Raw genomic sequence first — 22,122 nt, 5'->3', positions numbered from 1 at the left:
ATACCATTGACAGAGTAGATACTCAGGCTAAAGTACTTTAAATCCCCCTCAAATCAAACCTTCCTCCTCACATCCCAAACAACATGTCTGTAAAAAGACAATCTTGTCTTCAGAAAACAACGTTAAACAAGGAGTCAGAAGATGCAGTCTAGTCATAGTTTTTTTAAAAAATCACAGATCTGTGATTTCTTTGTGATCCAGTTTCTTCATCAATAAAACCAAGACTATCACTAATCCTAGCATAACTTGCAGTCATTTTACAAAGGCAAAATAAGAAATAGTCATATATGCTTTAACATTCTAAAGCTCAGTAATTATAATTACTAGTAAAACGTTAATATTAAATATTAAATGAGATTTGATTTACAATATATAGATACAATAAACCTTAATATTATTCTATTATTTTGAATATGGTATGCCAATGTTACATTACCAATTATGCAAGCATTACATTAACAGAATAACTCATAAAGAAAACAATTGTATTTACTTACATTTCTAGTCCATGCTAAGCGGTCTGTGTTATAACCCATCATGTTCATGAGACAAGTCACAAATAAGTTCCACTCTGAGTGATAACTGGGTCCTCCTGGAGCACTGTGGACATTGTACCACTTGACAAGCATCTGAACTGCTATTTCTTTTGGCAGGATACACTTAATTGCTTGCAAACACGTTTGTACTATTAAAAGCAAAGATTAATTTTAGTATTCTTACTCTGCATGCATTTCTTTTCCCTTTCAATAATCAAGTTTTTAAATTTCTACTAAGTAAAGGCCAATTATTATGAAAAGAAAACTGTCACTAAAGAGCCAATGAGATGCAAACATTACCTAACCAATCATCTGAAACTAAAACCAACTATTGAATTCAACAGGGCTTGAAAGAGGTCTGAAGACAGTTTTTTTTCTTTTTTCTTTTTTTTTGAGATGGAGTCTTGTCTGTTGCCCAGGCTGGAGTGCTGTGGTGCGGTCTCGGCTCACTGCAACCTCTGCCTCCTGGGCTCAAGCAATTCTCCTGCCTCAGCCACCAAGTAGCTGGGATTACAGGTGTCTGCCACTGCGCCAGGCTAATTTTTTGTATTTTTAGTAGAGACAGGGTTTCACCATGTTGGCCAGGCTGGTCTCGAACTCCTGACCTCGTGATCCGCCTGCCTTGGCCTCCCAAAGTGCTGGGATTACAGGTGTGAGCCACTGTGCCCAGCCAAGGACAGCTTTTTGATCATTAATTTTGAATCAGAAATAAAGTGACCAAATAGCCCAGTTTGCCAGAGACAGTACTGATTTACATCCATTGCCCCAGCAATTACTAACTGCTCCCCCTTTCACTCTAAAGATGTTCTACCTCAGGTGACAAATTAAAGGTCACTATGGGCCAGGCGCGGTGACTCACGCCTGTAATCCAAGCACTTTGCGAGGTCGAGGCGGGTGGATCACCTGAGGTCAGGAGTTCGAGACCAGCCTGACCAACATGGTGAAACCCTGTTTCTACTAAAAATAACAAAAATCAGTTGGGCACTGTGGCGGGCACCTGAAATCCTAGCTTTTTGGGAGGCTGAGGCAGGAGAATCGCTTGAACCCGAGAGGCGGAGGTTGCAGTGAGCCGAGATCATGCCATTGCACTTCAGCCTGGGTGACTAGAGTGAAACTGTCTCAAAAAAAAAAAAAAGTCACTATGAAAAACATACAACTTCTATGTTTATACATTTATATAAATACTGCTTAAATACTTCAGTAAATATATAATATTCAATATATGCATCCACAAATAGCAATGCTTAGCTAGCATTACATGATGTTCTAAATGAGTAAACATGCCTATGAACCAAAGCTTTATAACTTTTATTTCTGACATTGTTCAGTTTCTAAAATGTTTCACATGCTCTCTGCCTTAAAAGGGTTAAGAGTTAATACCACATAATTTACACCATTCTGTTTTTGGTAAAGGGAAACGGGGTCTTCCTCTGTCCCCAGGCTGGAGTGCAGTGGTGCAATCATAGCTCACTGTAACCTCCAACTCCTGGGCTCAAGTGGTCCACCAGGTCAAGCTTCCCAAGTAGCAAGGACTACAGATACATGCAGTATCTGTATGTATACAGTATCTGTATCTGTATACAGATACTACAGATACATACAGATAGCACGCCTGGCTAATTTTATTTTTCTTTTTGTAGAGACAGAGTCTATGTTGTCCAGGCTGGTCTCAAACTCCTGGACTCAAGCAATCCCCTCACCTCAGCCTTCCAAAGGGGAGGGATTACAAGCACAAGCCCACCACACCTGGCTTTATACCATTCTCAATGGCTCCACGTCAATTATAGCACTACACTGGCATACAATGAGCCCCTCAGAGTGGCCAGGGCTACCACTGTGAAGAGACCCAAATCTACTTTTAGTAGTAAATAATCCCAAACTGCAATGTTTTTGTACTCACATATCCTCTCTTCCAGGATTCCTTTTTCCCTTTCCACTGTCATGCCACTGGGCCCATCCTCAGCAACACATCCTCTGTCCCATCAGTTTGCAATGTGCACACTCACACAGCACAGATTGGAAGCAAATAATATTAAAATACCAAATAACCAAGTATGTCATAGCTGAGTCCAAAATAAGCGTAAATCCAATGCTGCATGAGTGTGTGAGAACCCTTTGTAGGTGAAATACATAAACGTATGTACATAAGCTATGGGGCTTCTGTTTGGCTATAAAGGGGTAAATTTTTTTGTTTTTATTTATTTAATTTCCTCCATTATTATCTGTTTTTATATATTTTGCTTAGGCTTATAATACTTCTAGGTACCTGGCCTTGTGATTATGCAATACCTTTTAGAAGGCAAGGAATCTCTATATCAACTTGGAATACCATTTACCACCCAGTGAAAATTCCTAAAATGAAAAAGTCATTCTAGTCTACAATCTGCCAATGTCCCGCTTTGACAGTTAGATTTTGAAACCAAGAGATGTCATGAAGTTCCTTATATCATACAGGCATTCTTTTCTTAACCTACGTTTGTTGGCAAATCCCTTGAATTCTAATATTTTGTTTACTATTCTATGTTCAGAAATACTCTCCTCTAGCACTTTGAAACTGCATTTCAGGAATAATTCAAGCAGAATCCAATATTTATTAAGATAATTCTGACTGTATTTTGACAATAATACTAAGTTTTATTCAATTAAGGCAATTACGTTAATTTCACAACTTATCTGAAAATTGAGATATTCAAGATTAAAAACATCATTAATACATTACAGAAAAAAAAAAAACATTAAATATGCCAAGAAATATCCTAGTTGCTTAGGCTTTGTTTCCCAGATGTTCTTGCAAGAGGCAAGTCCATATATGTGTGTGTGTGTGTGTGTGTGTGTGTGTGTGTATACATATATATATATTTTTTTTTTTTGAGACAGAGTCTCACTCTATCACCCAGGCTGGAGCGCAGGGGCATGATCTTGGCTCACTGCAACCACCGCATTCCGGGTTCAAGCGATTCTCCTGCCTCAGACTCTTGAGTAGCTGGGATTACAGAAGTGCGCCACCACACCCAGCTAATTTTTGTATTTTTAATAGGGACAGGGTTTCACCATGTTGGCCAGGCTAGTCTCGAACTACCGACCTCAAGCAATCCGCCCGCCTCAGTCTCACAAAGTGTTGGGATTACAGGTGTGAGCCACCATGCCCAGTCAGCATGTCCATATATTATTACACTGCATTATATTCCTCAACAGAAGAATCTCAGAGGAACAGAACCAGCACATCCTTCACCTGTACTCCAGCCTTAGAGCACACAGAGTAGACATCACAAAGCACTCCCTAGCCCTTTAAAGCTCCTCTACAAAGCTAAGAACTTGATCCAGCGGCTTCAAAAATGGCAAAATAGTGTTTAAAACCCCAATTATTAATGTAAATCACAATTACTTCATGTCTTAGAAATGAAACTTCTCAGTCGTACCTAACTCAGAGGTGGCAATTTCAGGAATAGTGATCCTAACCATGGAGCCGTTACTCAGTTCCTAGATGGAAACAAATCAGAAAGTAAATAAGATCTGTGCATTCTAAGTCTTTGAATGTCTTAAAAATAGCTGGTACAAGACTTTGCCTATCAAAGCAATAAAATAAATGAAAAACAATTTCAAACAGAAATGAACACTTCCAAATTTCAGAAACTTTAAATGTAATTATTTGCAAAATGCTTTCCAAAATGCTTGTTTTAATAAAAAGTGTCTAATCTTTATACAGTGAGTCACCATCATCAAAAGGACATTTACTTTTAATGAAAAGACAAAAAATCATATCAATATACAACTCAACTGACTCAACAAGCTTTCATTTTCACTGTTTTTAAAAATACAGAAACTGTAGAAAACAAGCAGAATTACTGTATAGTAAAAAGTAAAATAGTGCCAAAAAATGACACAATAGATTTTTTTAAATCATGAGAAATGTTTGTTGTCATTTTTCAGATAAAATTTTCTATTCTGTCAAATTTGAAATGTCAGCCCACCTCTTGGAAAGCTACCAAATGTTTATACTTACTAGGGTGACTCTGTTATGGACAGGATCTCTGATAGAATGAATGTAAGTTCCAAGTTGTTGGAAAGTACAATCCTCATTATAGAGAGAATCATGAAGTTTTGAAGAATCCCTCAGCTCTGGAACCGGCGACAACAGAACAACCTGTAAAAAGTCATAAACATAACACAAATGAATTGTTTTCTGAGAAATTAAGGACAAGGAAACTTAACTCTTTCTTTTTTGCACATGGTCTAACAAACAATAAGATGTAATGATTTAAAAACATTCTGCTCCAAGCCAAGCACGCTGGTGCGCACCTGTAGAATCCCAGCTACTGCGAAGACTGAGGCAGAAGAATCACTTGAGCCTAGGAATTTGAGGCTGTAGTGAGCCTGTGAATAGCCACTGCCCTCCAGCCTGGGTGACACAGCAAGACCCTGGCTCTTTAAAAAATTTGGTTCCAGATACAATGAAGTACCAGCAAACCAAGGTCCTCACAGAAAACAACTAGAAAAGGTAGGTAAAAGGAAAACATCTAATTGATGGCTGTGGGAAAACTGTGGAAGAAACCTGGACTTGAGGGACCAAGATTTAGGAGAGAAGGCAACTGCAGGGAAGGGGGCCAACATTTTCATCTGAAGAAAGCAACTGCAGGGAAGGGGCCAGCGTTCTTGGGGAACCTTGCTTTTCCTGCTCTGGCCATCTGCAAATTTTGGTGGTAAGAGGAATATATGGAAAGGCTGACAATATGCAAGGAAAGCCATAGCTAAGAGGGAGAGAAGCCAGCAGCACCGTTAGCAAGCTTACAGGGCTAAAGACTAAACTGTGGGCCGGGCACAGTGGTTCATGCCTATAATCCCAGCACTTTGGGAGGCCGAGGCGGGCGGATCACTTGAGGTCAGGAGTTCAAGACCAGCCTGGCCAACATGGTGAAACCCCATCTCTACAAAAATACAAAATTTAGCAAGGCATAGTGGCAGGCGCCTGTAGTCCCAGCTATATGGGAGGCTGAGGCAGGAGAATTGCTCGAACCCAGGAGGTGGAGGCTGCAGTGCAGTGAGATTGCACCACTGTACTCCAGCCTGGGCAACAGAGCAAGACTCCATCTCAAAAAAAAAAAAAAAACTAAACTGTGATTTGAGGCAGCTGAGGCACTAAGAGCCCAGGAAGAAAGGACAATAATGAAAAAGCAAACAAATGAGACCAGCATTTCGTGGCATTTCCCTTATAGGCAATTATTTACTCAAAAATACAGCAACAGTATGTATTTGCTTTACTACAGATATGCAAACAAAAAATTTAAATAATCTTAGTTACTATCTACATGCAGATGCTTCCAATCTTAATCTCCAGTCATGACCACTGATCCTTTTTTGGTTCCTTTAATTCAATTTATATATCTCTAAGTGAATATCTTGTCAACACTGACAATCAAGACTAAGATGTATTTATTCTATTCCAGATTCTACTCTAAAAGTCACCAGGAAAAATTCAGCTCCACTGGTCCTGGCTCTAAGTCTACTAGCAAAATCTTCCAGAGAAGTGGAAAAGCCATCAGCCAATGTGTTAGACTATTATTTCCATGACCTTACACCTATCAAAAAGGCACTAATTGTTACTAGGCTTACAGAATTCTAAAAAAGTTGGAAATCATTTTCCATTATAAAAGAAATTCTTCCGAATCACACAAAACACTCTGACACTTCTCCAGTTCCCCTTTGAATGTTCTGCAAATGTGCCAGTGTGAAGGAAAAAATTCAATGTTGCACATGTTTAAAAATATAATGAAGACACAGACATTATCGAATACAATTGATAACAATAACCTTCCCTTTGAACTGTCCCTAAACATCCACACTCACATGTTCTTTAAATACACACCACTTTTCTCCAGGCTTCCTAACTTGGTAAATCCAGGTACCTTCCCAGGTCATTCAGAGAATTCGGAGCCTCATGTGACATCACCTTTCCCCAGCCCCGGAGCACAAAACCAATCAGCTGTCAAACTCATTTCTATGTCTCAAGGCCTCTCATGTGATTTCCTCCTTTCCACACATATTCAGACCCTCTTCATACTTCTTACACTGACACAGACAACCTCACTTGGAGGCTAACTGGTTTCCTTATCTTTAATCCCAAAATACACCTATCTACAACACAGATCCAAAACCTCGTAACTCCTTTCTCAAAATCCTGTAAGGCCCTGGCAATTGCATTCAGAATAAAACCACCTTTTCATCCTTTCTTCCTTTAAGAGCACATTAGTAAGAGTATAAATCCCAGTTTTACCACTTATTAGGTTTATTTCATTTGTAACCTCTCATTTGTTAAAAAAAAAAAAAAAAGATTCATTTCACAGTAGTATCTTCTCAATAAAGCTGTTCTAAGGAAATAATACTAATAAAGCACTGAGAACAATGCCTAGCACATAGAAAATGCTCAAAAAAGAGTATTGTTATCCAAACTCTATCCTGCCACACCCTACTTGTACTTTTATAAGTATTTATTCTACAGATTTATTGAGTCCTTAACTAATGATTAGGAGATGAAGATACAAATATCCATTAAAAAATGTTCCACATTATCTGGCCTTCCTGCCTGTGCCTGTGTGATTCCTCCTTGCCCTGAATGTTCCTTTCTACCTATAGATATCCTACTCATCCCCAAGGTCCAAACCAAGACTGACAGCCTCAGAGATGAGGCTTTGATTTTGCCATGTCCTCCCATTGGATGTTATCTTCCCATCAGTCAATCAACGATGGTACTCTCTTTTCCTCATTCGTAAGTCATGAGTCTTTCTTAAATTCTAATTTCTTATGCAGACAGTATATCAACTCCACACAATTGTGAGACCCCTAGATGGAAAAGAATGTATCACTTCCATCTCTCCAGCACCTTCAAAAAGTATCACACACATCACAAGGGAGGTCAATGTATGTTAACTGAATCACTTCTGTTTGAAAACATTTATTCTCCAAGTACTAATTAAAATTAAGTTAACCACGGAAAGAACTAATATTTGACCAAACTTCTTTAAAAAATGTTAACTTTCTGACAACACCTAGTCCATTTCTTACCTCATCCAATGATCCAAGGAGTTTACTAAGAGGCTTTGGAGTACTAACGCCGTCAAGTGGAGTACTGGGCCGAGGCATTGTGTTGGACATCGTCAGAGAAGGAGCTGGCAGTCCAGGAATAAAAACCTTTCCCACCTTTAAGCAATAAAAACATGCGGAAAAAAATATTGCTTTTAATGCATCATATCCTTAAATAAAATGTTAAGGAATGTAAACATATATTTCTTTTGATATTTCTAAGTTTATGCTCACCAAACACAACAAAGAAACAATTCAAATGTCAATAATCTATCCAATTCCACCATCCAACTGCAAATATTTTGGTATAATTTTGGGTTTTGTTTTTGGTTTTGGTTTTTTTGAGACAAGATCTCACTCTCTCACCCTGGCTGGAGTACAGTGGCATGATCTCAGCTTACTGCAGCCTCAACCTACCAGGCTCAAGTGATCCTCCCACCTCAGCCTCCAGAGTAGCTGGAACTACAGGCACATGTCACTACACTTGGTTAATTTTGTATTTTTTGGTAGAGACAGGGTTTCACCATGTTATGCAGGCTGGTCTTGAACTTCTGGGCTGAAGCGATCTGCCCACCTAGGTCTCCCACAACTTGGTGTAATTTCTCTTGGTTGGATTCCTTCTCTTCATTACTGAAGACTTTTTTGCAGGCAAGGAGGGGAATGTTAATATAGTCAACACATTCTACAAAAATCTGTACACTATGCACTCTTCTACCTTTTGGTCATAAAGACAGTAAGAACACTAAGCTTTCAGAGACTATAGGCAACAATCTTAGAAGTCTCAAACCTTGAGAGAAAGAGCACCAATTATCCCCCAGGGGCTTAGAAAATAAGGTCAGATAATGCTCAAGAAATTAAATCCAAACTATTCAAATTGCTCTCCAGCACACAATCTGCCTTCAATAATAAACTCTCAATTATTTCTTCCTCAAAAATACTCTATATAAATTAGAATAAATTCTTTGATCTTAAAAAAAAAGAGTCGGCAGGGCACGATGGCTCATGCCTGTAATCCCAGCACTTTGGGAGGCTGAGGTAGGTGGATCGCCTGAGGTCAGGAGTCCAAGACCAGCCTGGCCAACATGGTGAAATCCCATCTCTACTAAAAATACAAAAATTAGCTGGGCGTGGAGGCATACACCTGTAGTCCCAGCTACTTGGGAGGCTGAGGCACGAGAACTGCTTGAACCCAGGAGGCGGAGGTTGCAGTGAGACGAGACTGTGCCATTGCACTCCAGCCTGGGCAACAAGAGCGAAACTCCGTCTCAAAAAAAAAAAAAGAATGAGTTGACAATTCATGCTAACCACTCCTTATTTTGGCTATCTGTAGGGTACTTAGGAAAAACAGAAATTCACATCTATACAGGCTGAAAACGTGGTAAGACTAAAAAGGAGATGCTCAGAACTAAAATGAGATCTTAACAATATACATATTCATGTTAATACACTACTCAAAAGCTAACAAAATAATAGGAGTTGCACCAATAAAATCCTTAGGCTTAAAAAACAAAAATAACAGTGAGAACTAGTTATGCATAATTTTTTAAAAGCTATCTCAGACCCCTAATTTATGAAAAGATGGGATAAGCACATACCATGCTATTTCCCCCATTAATCACCAAAAAGAAAAAAAAAACTGAAAAAAATTTATAATGCAACTAACGGAAGATTCTGAAAAAGTAAAGAAAAGGAGACCAACTGGCTAGTAACCTGAGACCCAGGAATGACCTAATGATGAATTCCCTAGGTTTTTGGTTTTTTTGACTCCTTACATAACCACGCCTCAGGCTTTCAAAGTGTCTGCAACACAGACATTCCAATGTTCACAGACAAAACAGGCACTAAGAAACTCTTACTCTTTCCAGCCAAAGTGTTGGGAAAAGAGTGTCCAATCAGGACAGAAACTTTTCACTATACCTGCCCTACTCTTTGCAAACACCAAGAAAAAAGTCATGGCCCTCCCTTCCTCCTCACCAGGAGACACAGTGAAAATTTTGGATGTCCCTCATCTATTTGAGGAAGTCCCCTTCTATTTCTAGTTTGCTGAGAATTTTTTTTATCACAGATATTTGATTTCATCAAATGATTTCTCTGCATCTATTTAGATCCTTGGTCAGCAAACTATGTTCCATGACCAAATCTGGCTTGTATCCTGTTTTTGTACAGTCTGTGAGCTAAGAATAGGTTTTACGTACTTAAATGGTTAAGGGAAAAAAAAAAAAAAGACAAATATGTAACAGAGACTGCGTGTGGCCCATAGAGGCTAAGATAGATACTTGTCTGAACTCCTACATAAAAAGTTTGCCAGGCTGGGTGCGGTGGCCCATGTCTGTAATATCCCAGCACTTTGGGAGGCTGAGGTGGGAGGATTGCATGAGTCACAAGGTCATGGGTGCAGTAAGCTGTGATCTGACCACTGCACTTCAGCGTGAGTGACAGAGCGAGACACTGTATCAAAAAAAAAAAAAAGAAAAGAAATTGCCAAGGATGGAGAGGACATGAACAACATTATCAACCAAATGGAATGAACTGACATTTATAAAATATTCAAGGGTGCCTTCTTGGTGATTTGGCCCTTTAACTAAAGTCTCTCTTTGTTCCTGGTCATTTTTTTTTCCCACTTTATAGTGACTCCAGCTATCTTTTGATTATTGTTTGCATAATATATCTTTTTTCCATCCTTTAACTTACCTATGTCATTATATTTGAAGAAAGCTTCTTATAACCAACATATATAGTTGGGTGGTATTTTCTAATCCCATATGCTAGTCTCTGTTATTTGTGTTAAACCATTGTATTTAAATAGTGGCCTAGTGGGATTTAAATCTGCCATTTAATATTTGTTTTCTGTATATTCCCACTTTCTTTGCTCTTCAAGTTTGATCATAAGATTCTGGCAATTCTGTTCAAGTTTGGCAATTCTGTTCAGGTTTAATCATAAGATTTTGGCAGTTTAGTCACATCTTAAGGCTCTACTTCTAATTCTAATTATCTTGCTATTTCCACCACATCTGCAGTGACTTCCTCCACTGAAGTTTTGAGCCCCTCAAAGTCATCCATGAGGGTGGGAACCAACTTCTTCCAAATTCCTGTTTATGTTGATATTTTGTCCTCCTCCCATGAATCATGAAGATTCTTAATGGCATCTAGAAAAGTGAATCCTTTCCAGAAGGTTTTCTTTTTCTTTTTCTTTTTCTTTTTTTTTTGAGACGGAGTCTTGCTCTGTTACCCAGGCTGGAGTGCAGTGGCACGATCTTGGCTCACTGCAAGCTCCACCTCCCGGGTTCAAGCCATTCTCCTACCTCAGCCTCGCGAGTAGCTGGGACTATAGGTTCCCACCACTACCCCCGGCTAATTTTTTGTATTTTTAGTAGAGACAGGGTTTCACTGTTAGCCAGGATGGTCTCAATCTCCTGACCTTGTGATCCGCCTGCCTCGGCCTCCCAAAGTGGGGGATTACAGGCGTAAGCCACTGAATCCAGCTCGGAAGGTTTTCAATGGACTTTGCCAGATCCCTTAAAGGAATCACCATCTATGGCAGTTCTAGTTAAATAATGTATTTCATAGTAAGACTTGAAAGTCAAAATTACTCCTTCATAGTCTGCAGAACAGATGTGTCAGCAGGCATGAAAACAACATTCATCTCCTGCACATCTCCCTCAGAGATCTTAGATGACCAGGTGTACTATCAATGAGCGGTAATATTTTGAAAGGAATCTTTTTTCTGAGCAATAGTCTCAACAGTGGGCTTAACATATTCAGTAAACCATGCTATAAGCAGGCGCGCTGCCATCCAGTCTTTGTTGCTCCATTTATAGAGCCCAGGCAGAGCAGACTTGGCCTAATTCTTAAGGGCCCTAAGATTTTTGGAATGGTACATGAGCACTGGCTTCAACTTAAAGTCACCAGCTGCATTAGCCCCTAACAAGAGGGTAAGACTGTCCTTTGAAGCCAGGGACTAACTTCTCTCAGGTTATGAAAGTCCTAGATGGCATCTTCTTCCAAAAGAAAGCTGTTGCATCCACACTGAAAATCTGTTTAGTGTAGCCACCTGAGTCAGTTATCTTAGCAGCTTCTACATCAGCACATGCTGCTTCACCTTGCACTTCTGTGTTATGGGGAGGGTTTTCTTCCTTAAACCTCAACAATCAATCTCTGTTAGCTTACAACTTTTCGTCTGCACCTTCTTCACCTTTCTCGGCCGTCACAGAATTGAAGAGAGTTAGGGTCTTGCTGTGGATTCCACTTCAGCATAAGGGAATGTTACGGTTTGTTTGATCTTCTGTCCAGACACTAAAACTTTCTTCATATCGGTGAAAAGGCTGCTTCGCTTTATCATTTGCCATGTTCACTGAAATAGCACTTTTAATTTCCTTCAAGAGCTTCTCTTTTGCATGAACAAGTTGGCTCTCATGCACAAGTGGTCTGGCTCTCAACCTATCTCAGCTTTCAACATGCCTTCCTCACTAAGCTTAATCATTTCTAGTTTTTTTATTTAAAGTGAGAAACTTGTGATTCTTCCCTTCATTTGAAAACTTAAGAGGCCATTACAAGGTTACTAATTAGTCTAATTTCTTTTTTTTTTTTTTTTGAGACAGAGTCTGGCTCTGTCGCCCAGGCTGGAGTGCAGTGGCACGATCTCAGCTCACTGCAACCTCCGCCTCCTGGGTTCAGGTCATTCTCTTGCCTCAGCCTCCCAAGTAGCTGGGACTACAGGTACCCGTCACCACGCCCAGCTAATTTTTTGTATTTTTTAATAGAGACGGTGTTTCACCGTGTTAGCCAGGATGGTCTCGATCTCCTGACCTCGTGATCCACCCGCCTCGGCCTCCCAAAGTGCTGGGATTAAAGGCATGAGCCACCGCGCCCAGCCAATTAGTCTAATTGCAATATTGTTTTCTCTCAGGATATAGGGAGACAAGAGGAGAGGGACAGAGACAGGAAAAGGGTCAAATGATCAGGCAGACCACACAAAACATTTATCAATTAAGTTCCTCATCTTATATGGGTACAGTTCATGGTGCCCCAAAACAATTCCAATAGTAACATCAAAGACCATTGATCACAGATCATCATAACAGATAAGCTAATAACAAAAAGATTTGAAATATTGCAAGAATTATCAAAATATGAAACATAGACACAAAATGAGCACATGCTGCTGGAAAACTGGGACCAGCAGACTTGTTCAACACAAAGTTGCCACAAACCTTCATTCTGTAAAAACAATATGCAGTATCTGTGAAGTACAATAAAACAAAGCACAAAACGAGGTATGATGGAACACTATTAAATATATACATAACACTGAATGAGTAAACAACACTACGCATCAACAAATCTAAAACAAATATAATATTGAGCAAAATAAGTACATCAGAGGAGAATACACGGTATCTTTTCTATATAAAAATTCAAAAACAAGGAAAACTAAATAATTCATCTTTTAGTGATACATACATAACTGTAAAAACTAGTAATATAAACAACTGATTTATCACAAAATCAGGATTCTTCTATCTCGAGGGCAGGGGAAGATGGGACACAATCAGAAAAGAACATAATAAAAATAAGGATACTGGCAATATTCTATTTCTCAACCAGCATACTGGGTATATGAATATTCACTTCATTACTATTCAAATTGCATGTGTGTATTTAAATTTCATAATTTAAATTTGTAAAATGTACATTCTCTGTGTATATTTCACAAATGTTAAAAAAATACAGCTAACATATACATTTAATATAATGAAACTTTACCAGAACTTTAGTACTTACCAAAGGTACCCATGCTTCAATTTCAAAACTAGTTTAACTTAAAAAAAAAAAAAAGTTTCCCATCTGTGACAGGTTTAGAGTGCCAACGCATTTAATAGCAGTGAACCATAACCCTCCAAATTAGGACCAACCTGAATGGGAAGCTGCACTGAGAATTATTAACAAAAATCTTCTGCCAAATTGTGCAGGCAGGAACATAACAAATTTAAAATATCAATCTAAAGTAACATTAAAAATATTCATAGAGGCCGGGCGCGGTGGCTCACGCCTGTAATCCCAGCACTTTGGGAGGCCGAGGCAGGCAGATTACGAGGTCAGGAGATCGAGACCATCCTGGCTAACACGGTGAAACCCTGTCTCTACTAAAAAATACAAAAAATTAGCCGGGTGTTGTGGCAGGCCCCTGTAGTCCCAGCCACTCGGGAGGCTGAGGCAGGAGAATGGCGTGAACCCGGGAGGCGGAGCCTGCAGTGAGCTGAGATGACGCCATCGCACTGCAGCCTGGGCAGACTCCGTCTCAAAAAAAAAAAAAAAAAATATTCATAGAGGCAGTCTGAAGTCCTACTAAATGCATGGAGTGCTATTTTTTGCTTACCCGAACCACTCCTGTGTATAGCACCAGGTTTCCACTGCCTTCCAAGACCAGCATGGTGTCTATTTTCTAAAAAAAAAAAAAAAAAGACAAAAAATTTATTTCCCAATCTGAGCAAATTAACAGATTTTTTGACTGAAAAATCTGAGGCATAATAATTTTCAACTTCTCAAATGTGCCTACATTACCTCCACTGGTGCTGCATCCTTTGCTGGTATGTTGGTCACTGAACCAAAGATGAGCTGGGTTTTATCATTACTCTCTTGAAACTTTACACAGCTAAATAATGAAATAAAAAAGAAACTTGATACATGCAACAACCTGTATGAGTATTAAAAGTATTATGCTGAACAGAAAAAGACAATCTCAAAAGTTTATATACTGTATGAGCCCATTTATGTAACATTCACAAATGTCAAATTATCAACATAGAGAATTAGTGGTTGCCAGGGTCGGTGGGTAATAGCGTATGTGACTATAAGGAGTTAACGTAAGAGAGACAAAGATGTTTTGTATCTTGATGGTGGTGGTTTTTACATATATCTACACATGTGAAAAAACTGTATAGAACCATATATACACATAAATGAGCACAAATTGATGACATTTGAAATAAAGTGTGTAGATCATCTATTTCCTGGTTATGATAATGTATTATATAGTTATATAAGAGGTTACCTATGAGGGAAAAAGAATGCAAGGTATACAGGACTTGTTTACTATTTTGTAACTGGCTGTGATCTATCATATTTCAAAATATGAAGGTAAATAAATGGGCAAAAGATCTGAATAGATATTTTACCTAAGGAGATAAATGAATGGCTAATAACTTTATGAGATGATCAACATCAGAATGCATTAGAGAAAAGCAAATGAAAGCCACTTCACAACTATTAGAAAATGGCTACAATCAAAGAGTGTGATGCTATCCACTCCTGTCAAGGATAAAGAGACATTAACCTTCGTATTTTGCTGGTGGGAATATAAAATGATACAGGCTATTTGGAAAACAGTTTGGTGATTTCTTAAAAAGTTAAACATGAATTTACCATTCAACCCAACAACCCAACCCTAGGTATTCACTCAAGAAAAATAAAATCACGTATGTCCACATTTTTGCTCAAGACTTTTGCTCAACTGTTCATACTGTCATAATTCTCAGTAGTCAAGAGGTGGAAATAAACCAAAAGTCCATCAACTGATGAACAGATAAACAAAACATGGTAGATCTATACAATGGACTATTACATAGCAATAGGTATGAAATAATGGTACATGTGGCCGGACGCAGTGGCTCAAGCCTGTAACCCCAGCACTTTGGGAGGCCGAGACGGGCGGATCACGAGGTCAGGAGATCGAGACCATCCTGGCTAACACGGTAAAACCCCGTCTCTACTAAAAATACAAAAAACTAGCCGGGTGAGGTGGCGAGTGCCTGTAGTCCCAGCTACTCGGGAGGCTGAGGCAGGAGAATGGCGTAAACCCAGGAGGTGGAGCTTGCAGTGAGCTGAGATCCGGCCACTGCATTCCAGCCTGGGCGACAGAGCGAGACTCCGTCTCAAACAAAAAAAAAAAAACAAAATGGTACATGTTACTAAATGGTGGATCCTAAAAACATCACGCTAAGTGAAAGCTAAACACAAAAAGCTACATACACTGTGTGTACATACATTACATATATATAAATGTCCAGAAAAAACTAATCTATAAAGGCAGAAGCCTCGCATGGTTGCCTGACGCTGGAAATGCGAACAAGACTGACTGCAAACAAGCACAAGGAAAATCTTTGTATGCTGATATAAATCTTGTAAAATTGGGGTTGTGGTGATGGTTGTGTAACACTGTAATTTACTAAAAATCATTTATTTGTACAGTTAAAACATGTTAATTTTATGACATGTAAATTATTTCTAAATAAAACTACTTAGCCAAATAAAAGGAAAGAAAAGAAAAAGAAAAAGGAGTGCTGAGTTATTTACACAGAAACAATGGGAAACACATACACTTACCGTAACTGGAGCTGGGACTCCACTAAAAAGCACAGGAACTTTTGTCCACATAGGTCAGATGTAATAAACACTTTTGAGGCTTGTGAATTTTTCTCTCTATAATAGATACATTAATAAAGTAACTGTCAGCACTGGTCCAAGAATCTACCACAGTAACTAACTACTAGAAGTCTTTGAGGCCAGGCGTGGTGGCTCACGCCTGTAACCCCAGCACTTTGGGAGGCCGAGGCGGGGGGATCACGAGGTCGGGAGATCCAGACTGTACTGGCTAACACGGTGAAACCCCATCTCTACTAAAAATACAAAATAAATTAGCAAGGCATGGTGGCGGGCGCCTGTGGTCCCAGCTACTCTAGAGACTGAAGCAGGAGAATGGTGTGAACCCACGAGGCAGGGCTTGCAGTGAGCCGAGATCACGCCACTGCACTCCAGCCTGGGTGACAGAGCAAGACTCCATCTCAAAAAAAAAAAAAAAAAAAAAAGTCTTTGAAAATATTCTGCAAGAAATCTAAAAACTACTTAGGTCAAGCAATAATCTTGAAGACACAAACATTTCTAAGAATTAAACTTCATGATCTTTTCAGTTCTTTGATTATGTTCTAATCGTGTTCTAAGATCCTTTCAGTTCTTTGACTATGAACTCATTAGACAGCTTTGTTGGGGAAATCTACAATAAATTTAACAATTACTGATGAACTTTTAAATTACATACAATGTAAGCTAGCTACCTGTAAAGTAATGCAAACTAAGCTACTACTTGTAAAGTAATGCATGCAAACTTGAATTCCTATCCCTCAAAGGGTCAGATCTTTCATAATGCTATTTCTCCTATCTACCCCTCTCTCCTTCTCAGATTATTAGGCCTCCTTCACATCTCTTTTTGAAATCATATCTCTAATTCCCAAACCTTTCCTTCTAAAGTGCTATAGAAGGCCAGGTGTGGTGGCTCACACCTATAATCCCCGCACTTTGGGAGGCCAAGGTGGGTGGATCACCTGAGGTCAGGAGTCTGAGACCAGTCTGACCAACATGGAGAAACCCCGTCTCTACTAAAAATACAAAATTAGCCAGGCGTGGTGGCACATGCCTGTAATCCCAGCTACTCGGGAGGCTGAGGCAGAAGAATCACTTGAACCTGGGAGGGTTGTGTTGAGCCGAGATCGTGCCATTGTGCTCCAGCCTGGGCAACAAGAGTGAAACTCCGTCTCAAAAAATAAACAAATAAAGTGCTACAGAAGACCCATAAATCTAAAAAATAAGAATCTATAATATATTCAACTTACAAATAAGTTTAAAGAAAAATGATTTTTAATTGTAGGATACTTTTATTTTATATATGAGAAACAAACCAGAGACTACTTCAACATTGTATCCACATCTTTACTTTCTTCAGACTACCTATCCCCCATTCCACTCTCTCTAAGACTATGCATTTGCCTTATATTTCAGATAAAACGAGGCTCTAAGCTTTGAGCTCAACCTCCTGCCTTACGTATCTGATCAACCTTCACTTCTTTATCCCAAGGCTAATCTCACCACTTGTGCACCTTTCTGGTTACTTGTTCCATCAATCATTTCCTCTCATCTGCATTTTCAGTGCTTTCCCTTGAGTATAGTCCATTTGCCTACTATTTCACATTAAAAGTCTTAAAATATAAAATGGACTCAACATTAGAGTATATAAAAGACCCTGTCAATTTGACTGGATATAAAACTTGTATTGTGGTTAAGTAAGAAAATATTGAGGGTCGGGGGCACAGTGGCTCACACCTGTAATCCCATTACTTTGGGAGGCAGAGGCAAGCAGATTGCTTGAGCCCAGGAGTTTGAGACCAGCCTGGGCATCACGGCAAAATCCCTTCTCTACAAAAATTACAAAAAGTAGTTTGGCATGGTGGTGTGTGCCTATAGTCCCAGCTACCTGGGAGGCTGAGGTGGGGGAATCATCTGAGCCCAGAAGGCCAAGGCTGCAGTGAGCTGTGATTGAGTCACTGCACTCCAGCCTGAGCGACAGAGTGAGACCTTGTCTCAAAAAAAGAGAAAAAGAAAATACTGGGGCAAGATGTCATGAAAACTAATTCTATTATAGTTCAGCAAAAACAAAACTCTCCTTGACCGAGACTCCCTCTAATTTTGTATCTTCAATCCCACTCAAAGGCAAACTCCTTAAAATAGTCTGTATGCCTATGTTCATTTTCTGAGTCCCCATTTGTTTTTTCTACCCCACTTTCCCCCACCATCCTCCCAGCTTAAAATGCTCTGGCCAAGGTCACCAAGGAACCCACTGCCACCCAGGCACCTCCTCTCTGGGCTCAACTCTCAGAGCCACACTTCACCAGTACCTGGCAATACTGGCATCTCTGTATTCTTGAAATGCTCTCTCTTTTATGTGTTCTGTATTTCCTGCTCCTTCTCCCATCTGACCTCTTTTGCTTTGTCTCTCTGTGCCAGTTTTGTCTCTTTCCATTCCCCAAATCTTAAGTCTCCAGGACTTCAGTTCCTAGCCCTCTTCTAATTCTACACCACTGGATTTTAACTATTAGGAGGCCACAAATCCCTTTGAGAATCTAAGGAATGTTAAAACCCTCTCCTTGGGAAAAGGTCTATATACTACATGTACACACAATTATTGAATACAATAATTCTTCAATTCTAGTCCAATTCTCTTACCTCAATCACCACTTATGAGCTGACAATTCCACATTTATTGTTCTGCTCTTTCTCAGACTTCCAACACACTTATAAAGTGCCTTCTTACCGCTGTCATCAAATAGACCAGAGGCCTAAAGGACAATCAGTAATCTCTCAAGCCTCCTTTTTTTTTTTTTCCCCCAGACTGTGTCTCTGTCGCCCAAGCTGGAGTGCAGTGGTATGATCTTGGCTCACTGCAACCTCCAACTCCCGGGTTCAAATGATTCTCTCACCTCAGACTCCAGAGTAGCTGGGACTACAGATGCACGCCATCACACCTAATTTTTGTATTTGTAGTAGACATGTGGTTTCACCACTTTGGCCAGGTTGGTCTTGAACTCCTGAGCTCAAGTGATCCATCCGCCTCAGCCTCCCAAACTGAGTGACTACAGGTGTGGGCCACTGCGCCTAGGAAGCCTCCTCTTCATTAGCCTTTTCCCTCCCTCTGCACAAACCAGAGTGGGAGTACTTATAATTCCCTAAACACACCACGCATTCACCAGCACTTTTGTTCTGATCTCAGCTGCCATCTGTGGCCTTTCCCAACTTACCTGCCTAGAAATACCTATTCATCTTTCAAAGCCCTACCAGCAAAAGTAGTCCCTCCAGTGTCACCATCCTTCAGTCCCTTTTGAGGACAGGGACAGTGAGTTATCAGATTGTTACCTAGCATATACATTGGCATATAAGTTAACACATAAATTCTTAAAGAGAATATAAAAGAAGAAAGGTCACCCAGAACAGAGATCTAAGCTATGTTTCCCAGAAAGTAAAGCTGGCACTCAACTAATATGAACATAAAACTTAGGAAACATGCTAAAATTTCCTCATTGATAGAAATTGTTTCTCCCGGCCGGGTGCGGTGGCTCAAGCCTGTAATCCCAGCACTTTGGGAGGCCGAGACGGGCGAATCATGAGGTCAGGAGATCGAGACCATCCTGGCTAACACGGTGAAACCCCGTCTCTACTAAAAAATACAAAAAACTAGCCGAGCGAGGTGGTGGGCTGTCTCTTATACACATCTAGATGTGTATAAGAGACAGCTGCACTCCAACCTGGGCGACAGAGCGAGACTCCGCCTCAAAAAAAAAAAAAAAAAATTAGCCGGGTATGGTGGCGGCATCTGTAGTCCCAGCTACTCCGGAAGCTTAAGCAGAAGAATGGCGTGAACCTGAGAGGCGGAGCTTGCAGTGAGCCTACATTGCCCCACTGGACTCCAGCTTGGGCAACAGAGCAAGACTCCGTCTCAAAAAAAAAAAAAAACAACTGATCATATTAAAAGGAAACTTTAAACAAAATGCCATATATTTCCCAAGACTTTTAGCAAGATTTTTCTTTGAATACAATAATATATACAACGAACCTTATATTAATCATCGTTTCTGTCCACAAATGGTCAATACACAGTTCAGGAACAATTGGCTCAGTTTCTGGTGCAAGAAAGGAGCCATTAGAATTACTGTTTGGAGAATGAGAAATACTGTGTCTCTTTGGAGACTGATTATGGCTTGAAATGTTGAACCTTTGCACCCCTGAAAAAGAGTGCACCCCTAAGGCAGGAGAATGAGCACGACTGCAAAATAAACAGAGGACAGAGTACATCACAGTTAGCAGGGCAGGCTTCTATGACACACACTCCAATGACACTTCCCAAAATTCCACAGACAGAAGAGCATTCATGGCATAATCCAGGTCAGAAATTAAAATTTTTCAAAAAGGAGTAGCTATTTAAATGGTTTATGTCAATGTGCTTTACTATATTCCAGATTTAGAATTCTTATTAGAACTCATCTTTTAAAACTAAAACTTAGATCATCTTCTTTTTCAGAAAATGAACTGATTATTCAAAAAGCTCTAAACTATGTCCCTGTATAGTCAGACATATATATATATCAACAAACCAATGTCCCTGCAGCACCAGACATAGATAGCTGGTGATTTAAACATATATCTATATAGAGGACAGATACATTTAGGTACCAAATAACAAAGAAAAAGAAAAAAGAAAAACGAACAGAAATTAAGGCAAAAGTAAAATAGTGCCACAATATTTTGGGAATTAATATTCATCAAACTGTTGCCCACACAGTGGTAGAAACAAGGCAACTAATCTTAGGACGAGCATAGGCAGCTTCAAAATATGACTCAGGAAAGAATGTGGCAGCTTCAAATACGACTCAGGAAAGACACATTCGAAAGAATGTGGCATGGTAAACTTAGCTATCTTAGTAAAAGTGGCTCAGGGCTGGGCGCAGTGGCTCACGCCTGTAATCTCAGCACTTTGGGAAGCCGAGGCGGGCGGATCACAAACTCAGGAGATCGAGACCATCCTGGCTAACACACTGAAACCCCGTCTCCACTAGAAATACAAAAAACAAACAGGCCGGGCATGGTGGCCGGCGCCTGTAGTCACAGCTGGAGGCTGAGGCAGGAGGACGGTGTGAAGCCGGGAGGTGGGGCTTGCAGTGAGCCGAGATCGCACCACTGCACTCCAGCCTGGGTGACAGAGCGAGACTCCACCTCGAAAGAAAAAAAAAAAAAAAAAAAAGTGGTTCAATTGGGATAATGGCTATTTCCCCTAAAAAATATCTCCCCTAAATATATTTCCCCTAAAAAAAGCTGTCAACAGAAATTCTAAATCCTTCAAAACAAAAGAGAAAGCTTAAAAAGAAAAACCAGGAAACCCTTCTACCTTAGAGCTGCCATGTTGGAAATAGAAGGTGAGCGAGAATGTAGACTGGGTGATGAGGTTGAGCGACTTTGACTGTGAATGGAGGAGTAATTCTGAAAAGGTGAAGTCACAGGGGAATCTCCTTTGGAGAGGCTTCTGAGATGTGCTGTGAGGGAGCTGCTAGTGGCCACATTCTGTGGGGTTCCCCCCTGTTCAGAGAACTTTAAAACAACATTCTCTTCCTTAAGTCAAAATAAAGAGAAAAAGGAAAAAAAAGACAATAATTAGAATAAAATAGCAATTTCCTTGTAAGAATGCAAGCTGAAGTCAGTTACTAAAGATACAGTATTTCTTCTTTCCTAAGAAGCTCAATCTGTTTCTCAAATGAGGCCAGGTGCAGTGGCTTACATTTATAATCCCAGCACTTTGGGAGGGTGAGGCAAGAGGATAGCTTGAGCCAAGGAGTTCAAGACCAGCCTGGGCAACATAACAAGATGCCATTTCTACAAAAAATTAAAAATTAGCTGGGAGTGGTGGTACACACTTGTAGTCCTAGCTACTCAGAAAGCTGAGGCAGGAGGATCACTTGAGCCCAGGAGTTCAAGGCTGCAGTGAACTATAATTGTGTCATTATACTTCAGCCTGGGTGACAGAGTGAGGCCCCATCTCTAAAGATGATGATGTGATGATGATGATGATGATGATGATAATAACAATAAAACAACTATTCACAAGTGATTTTTCAAAAAAAAAAAAGTGAGGGTA

The 22,122-nt window shown here is 39.9% G+C and overlaps 1 protein-coding gene across 1 annotated transcript in view; it reads right to left on the bottom strand.

Moving 5' to 3' along the window:
• Nucleotides 1-22,122, bottom strand: part of ANAPC1 (anaphase promoting complex subunit 1) — a 131,023-nt gene that overhangs the window by 74,497 nt on the left and 34,404 nt on the right. The window contains exons 9-17 of the mRNA XM_011980520.1: nucleotides 21,379-21,599; nucleotides 20,050-20,259; nucleotides 15,996-16,091; nucleotides 14,175-14,265; nucleotides 13,990-14,055; nucleotides 7,596-7,730; nucleotides 4,540-4,680; nucleotides 3,956-4,016; nucleotides 498-685 (exon numbers count right to left, since the gene is read on the bottom strand). Coding sequence (XP_011835910.1) covers nucleotides 498-685; nucleotides 3,956-4,016; nucleotides 4,540-4,680; nucleotides 7,596-7,730; nucleotides 13,990-14,055; nucleotides 14,175-14,265; nucleotides 15,996-16,091; nucleotides 20,050-20,259; nucleotides 21,379-21,599 — 1,209 coding nt within the window. The remainder of the gene's footprint in view (nucleotides 1-497; nucleotides 686-3,955; nucleotides 4,017-4,539; nucleotides 4,681-7,595; nucleotides 7,731-13,989; nucleotides 14,056-14,174; nucleotides 14,266-15,995; nucleotides 16,092-20,049; nucleotides 20,260-21,378; nucleotides 21,600-22,122) is intronic.

This window comes from Mandrillus leucophaeus, unplaced genomic scaffold (assembly GCF_000951045.1).
Source record: "Mandrillus leucophaeus isolate KB7577 unplaced genomic scaffold, Mleu.le_1.0 Scaffold214, whole genome shotgun sequence".
NCBI lineage: Eukaryota > Metazoa > Chordata > Mammalia > Primates > Cercopithecidae > Mandrillus > Mandrillus leucophaeus.
Note: the sequence above shows the minus strand (reverse complement) of the source record. Positions and strands in the feature narration are given on the sequence as shown.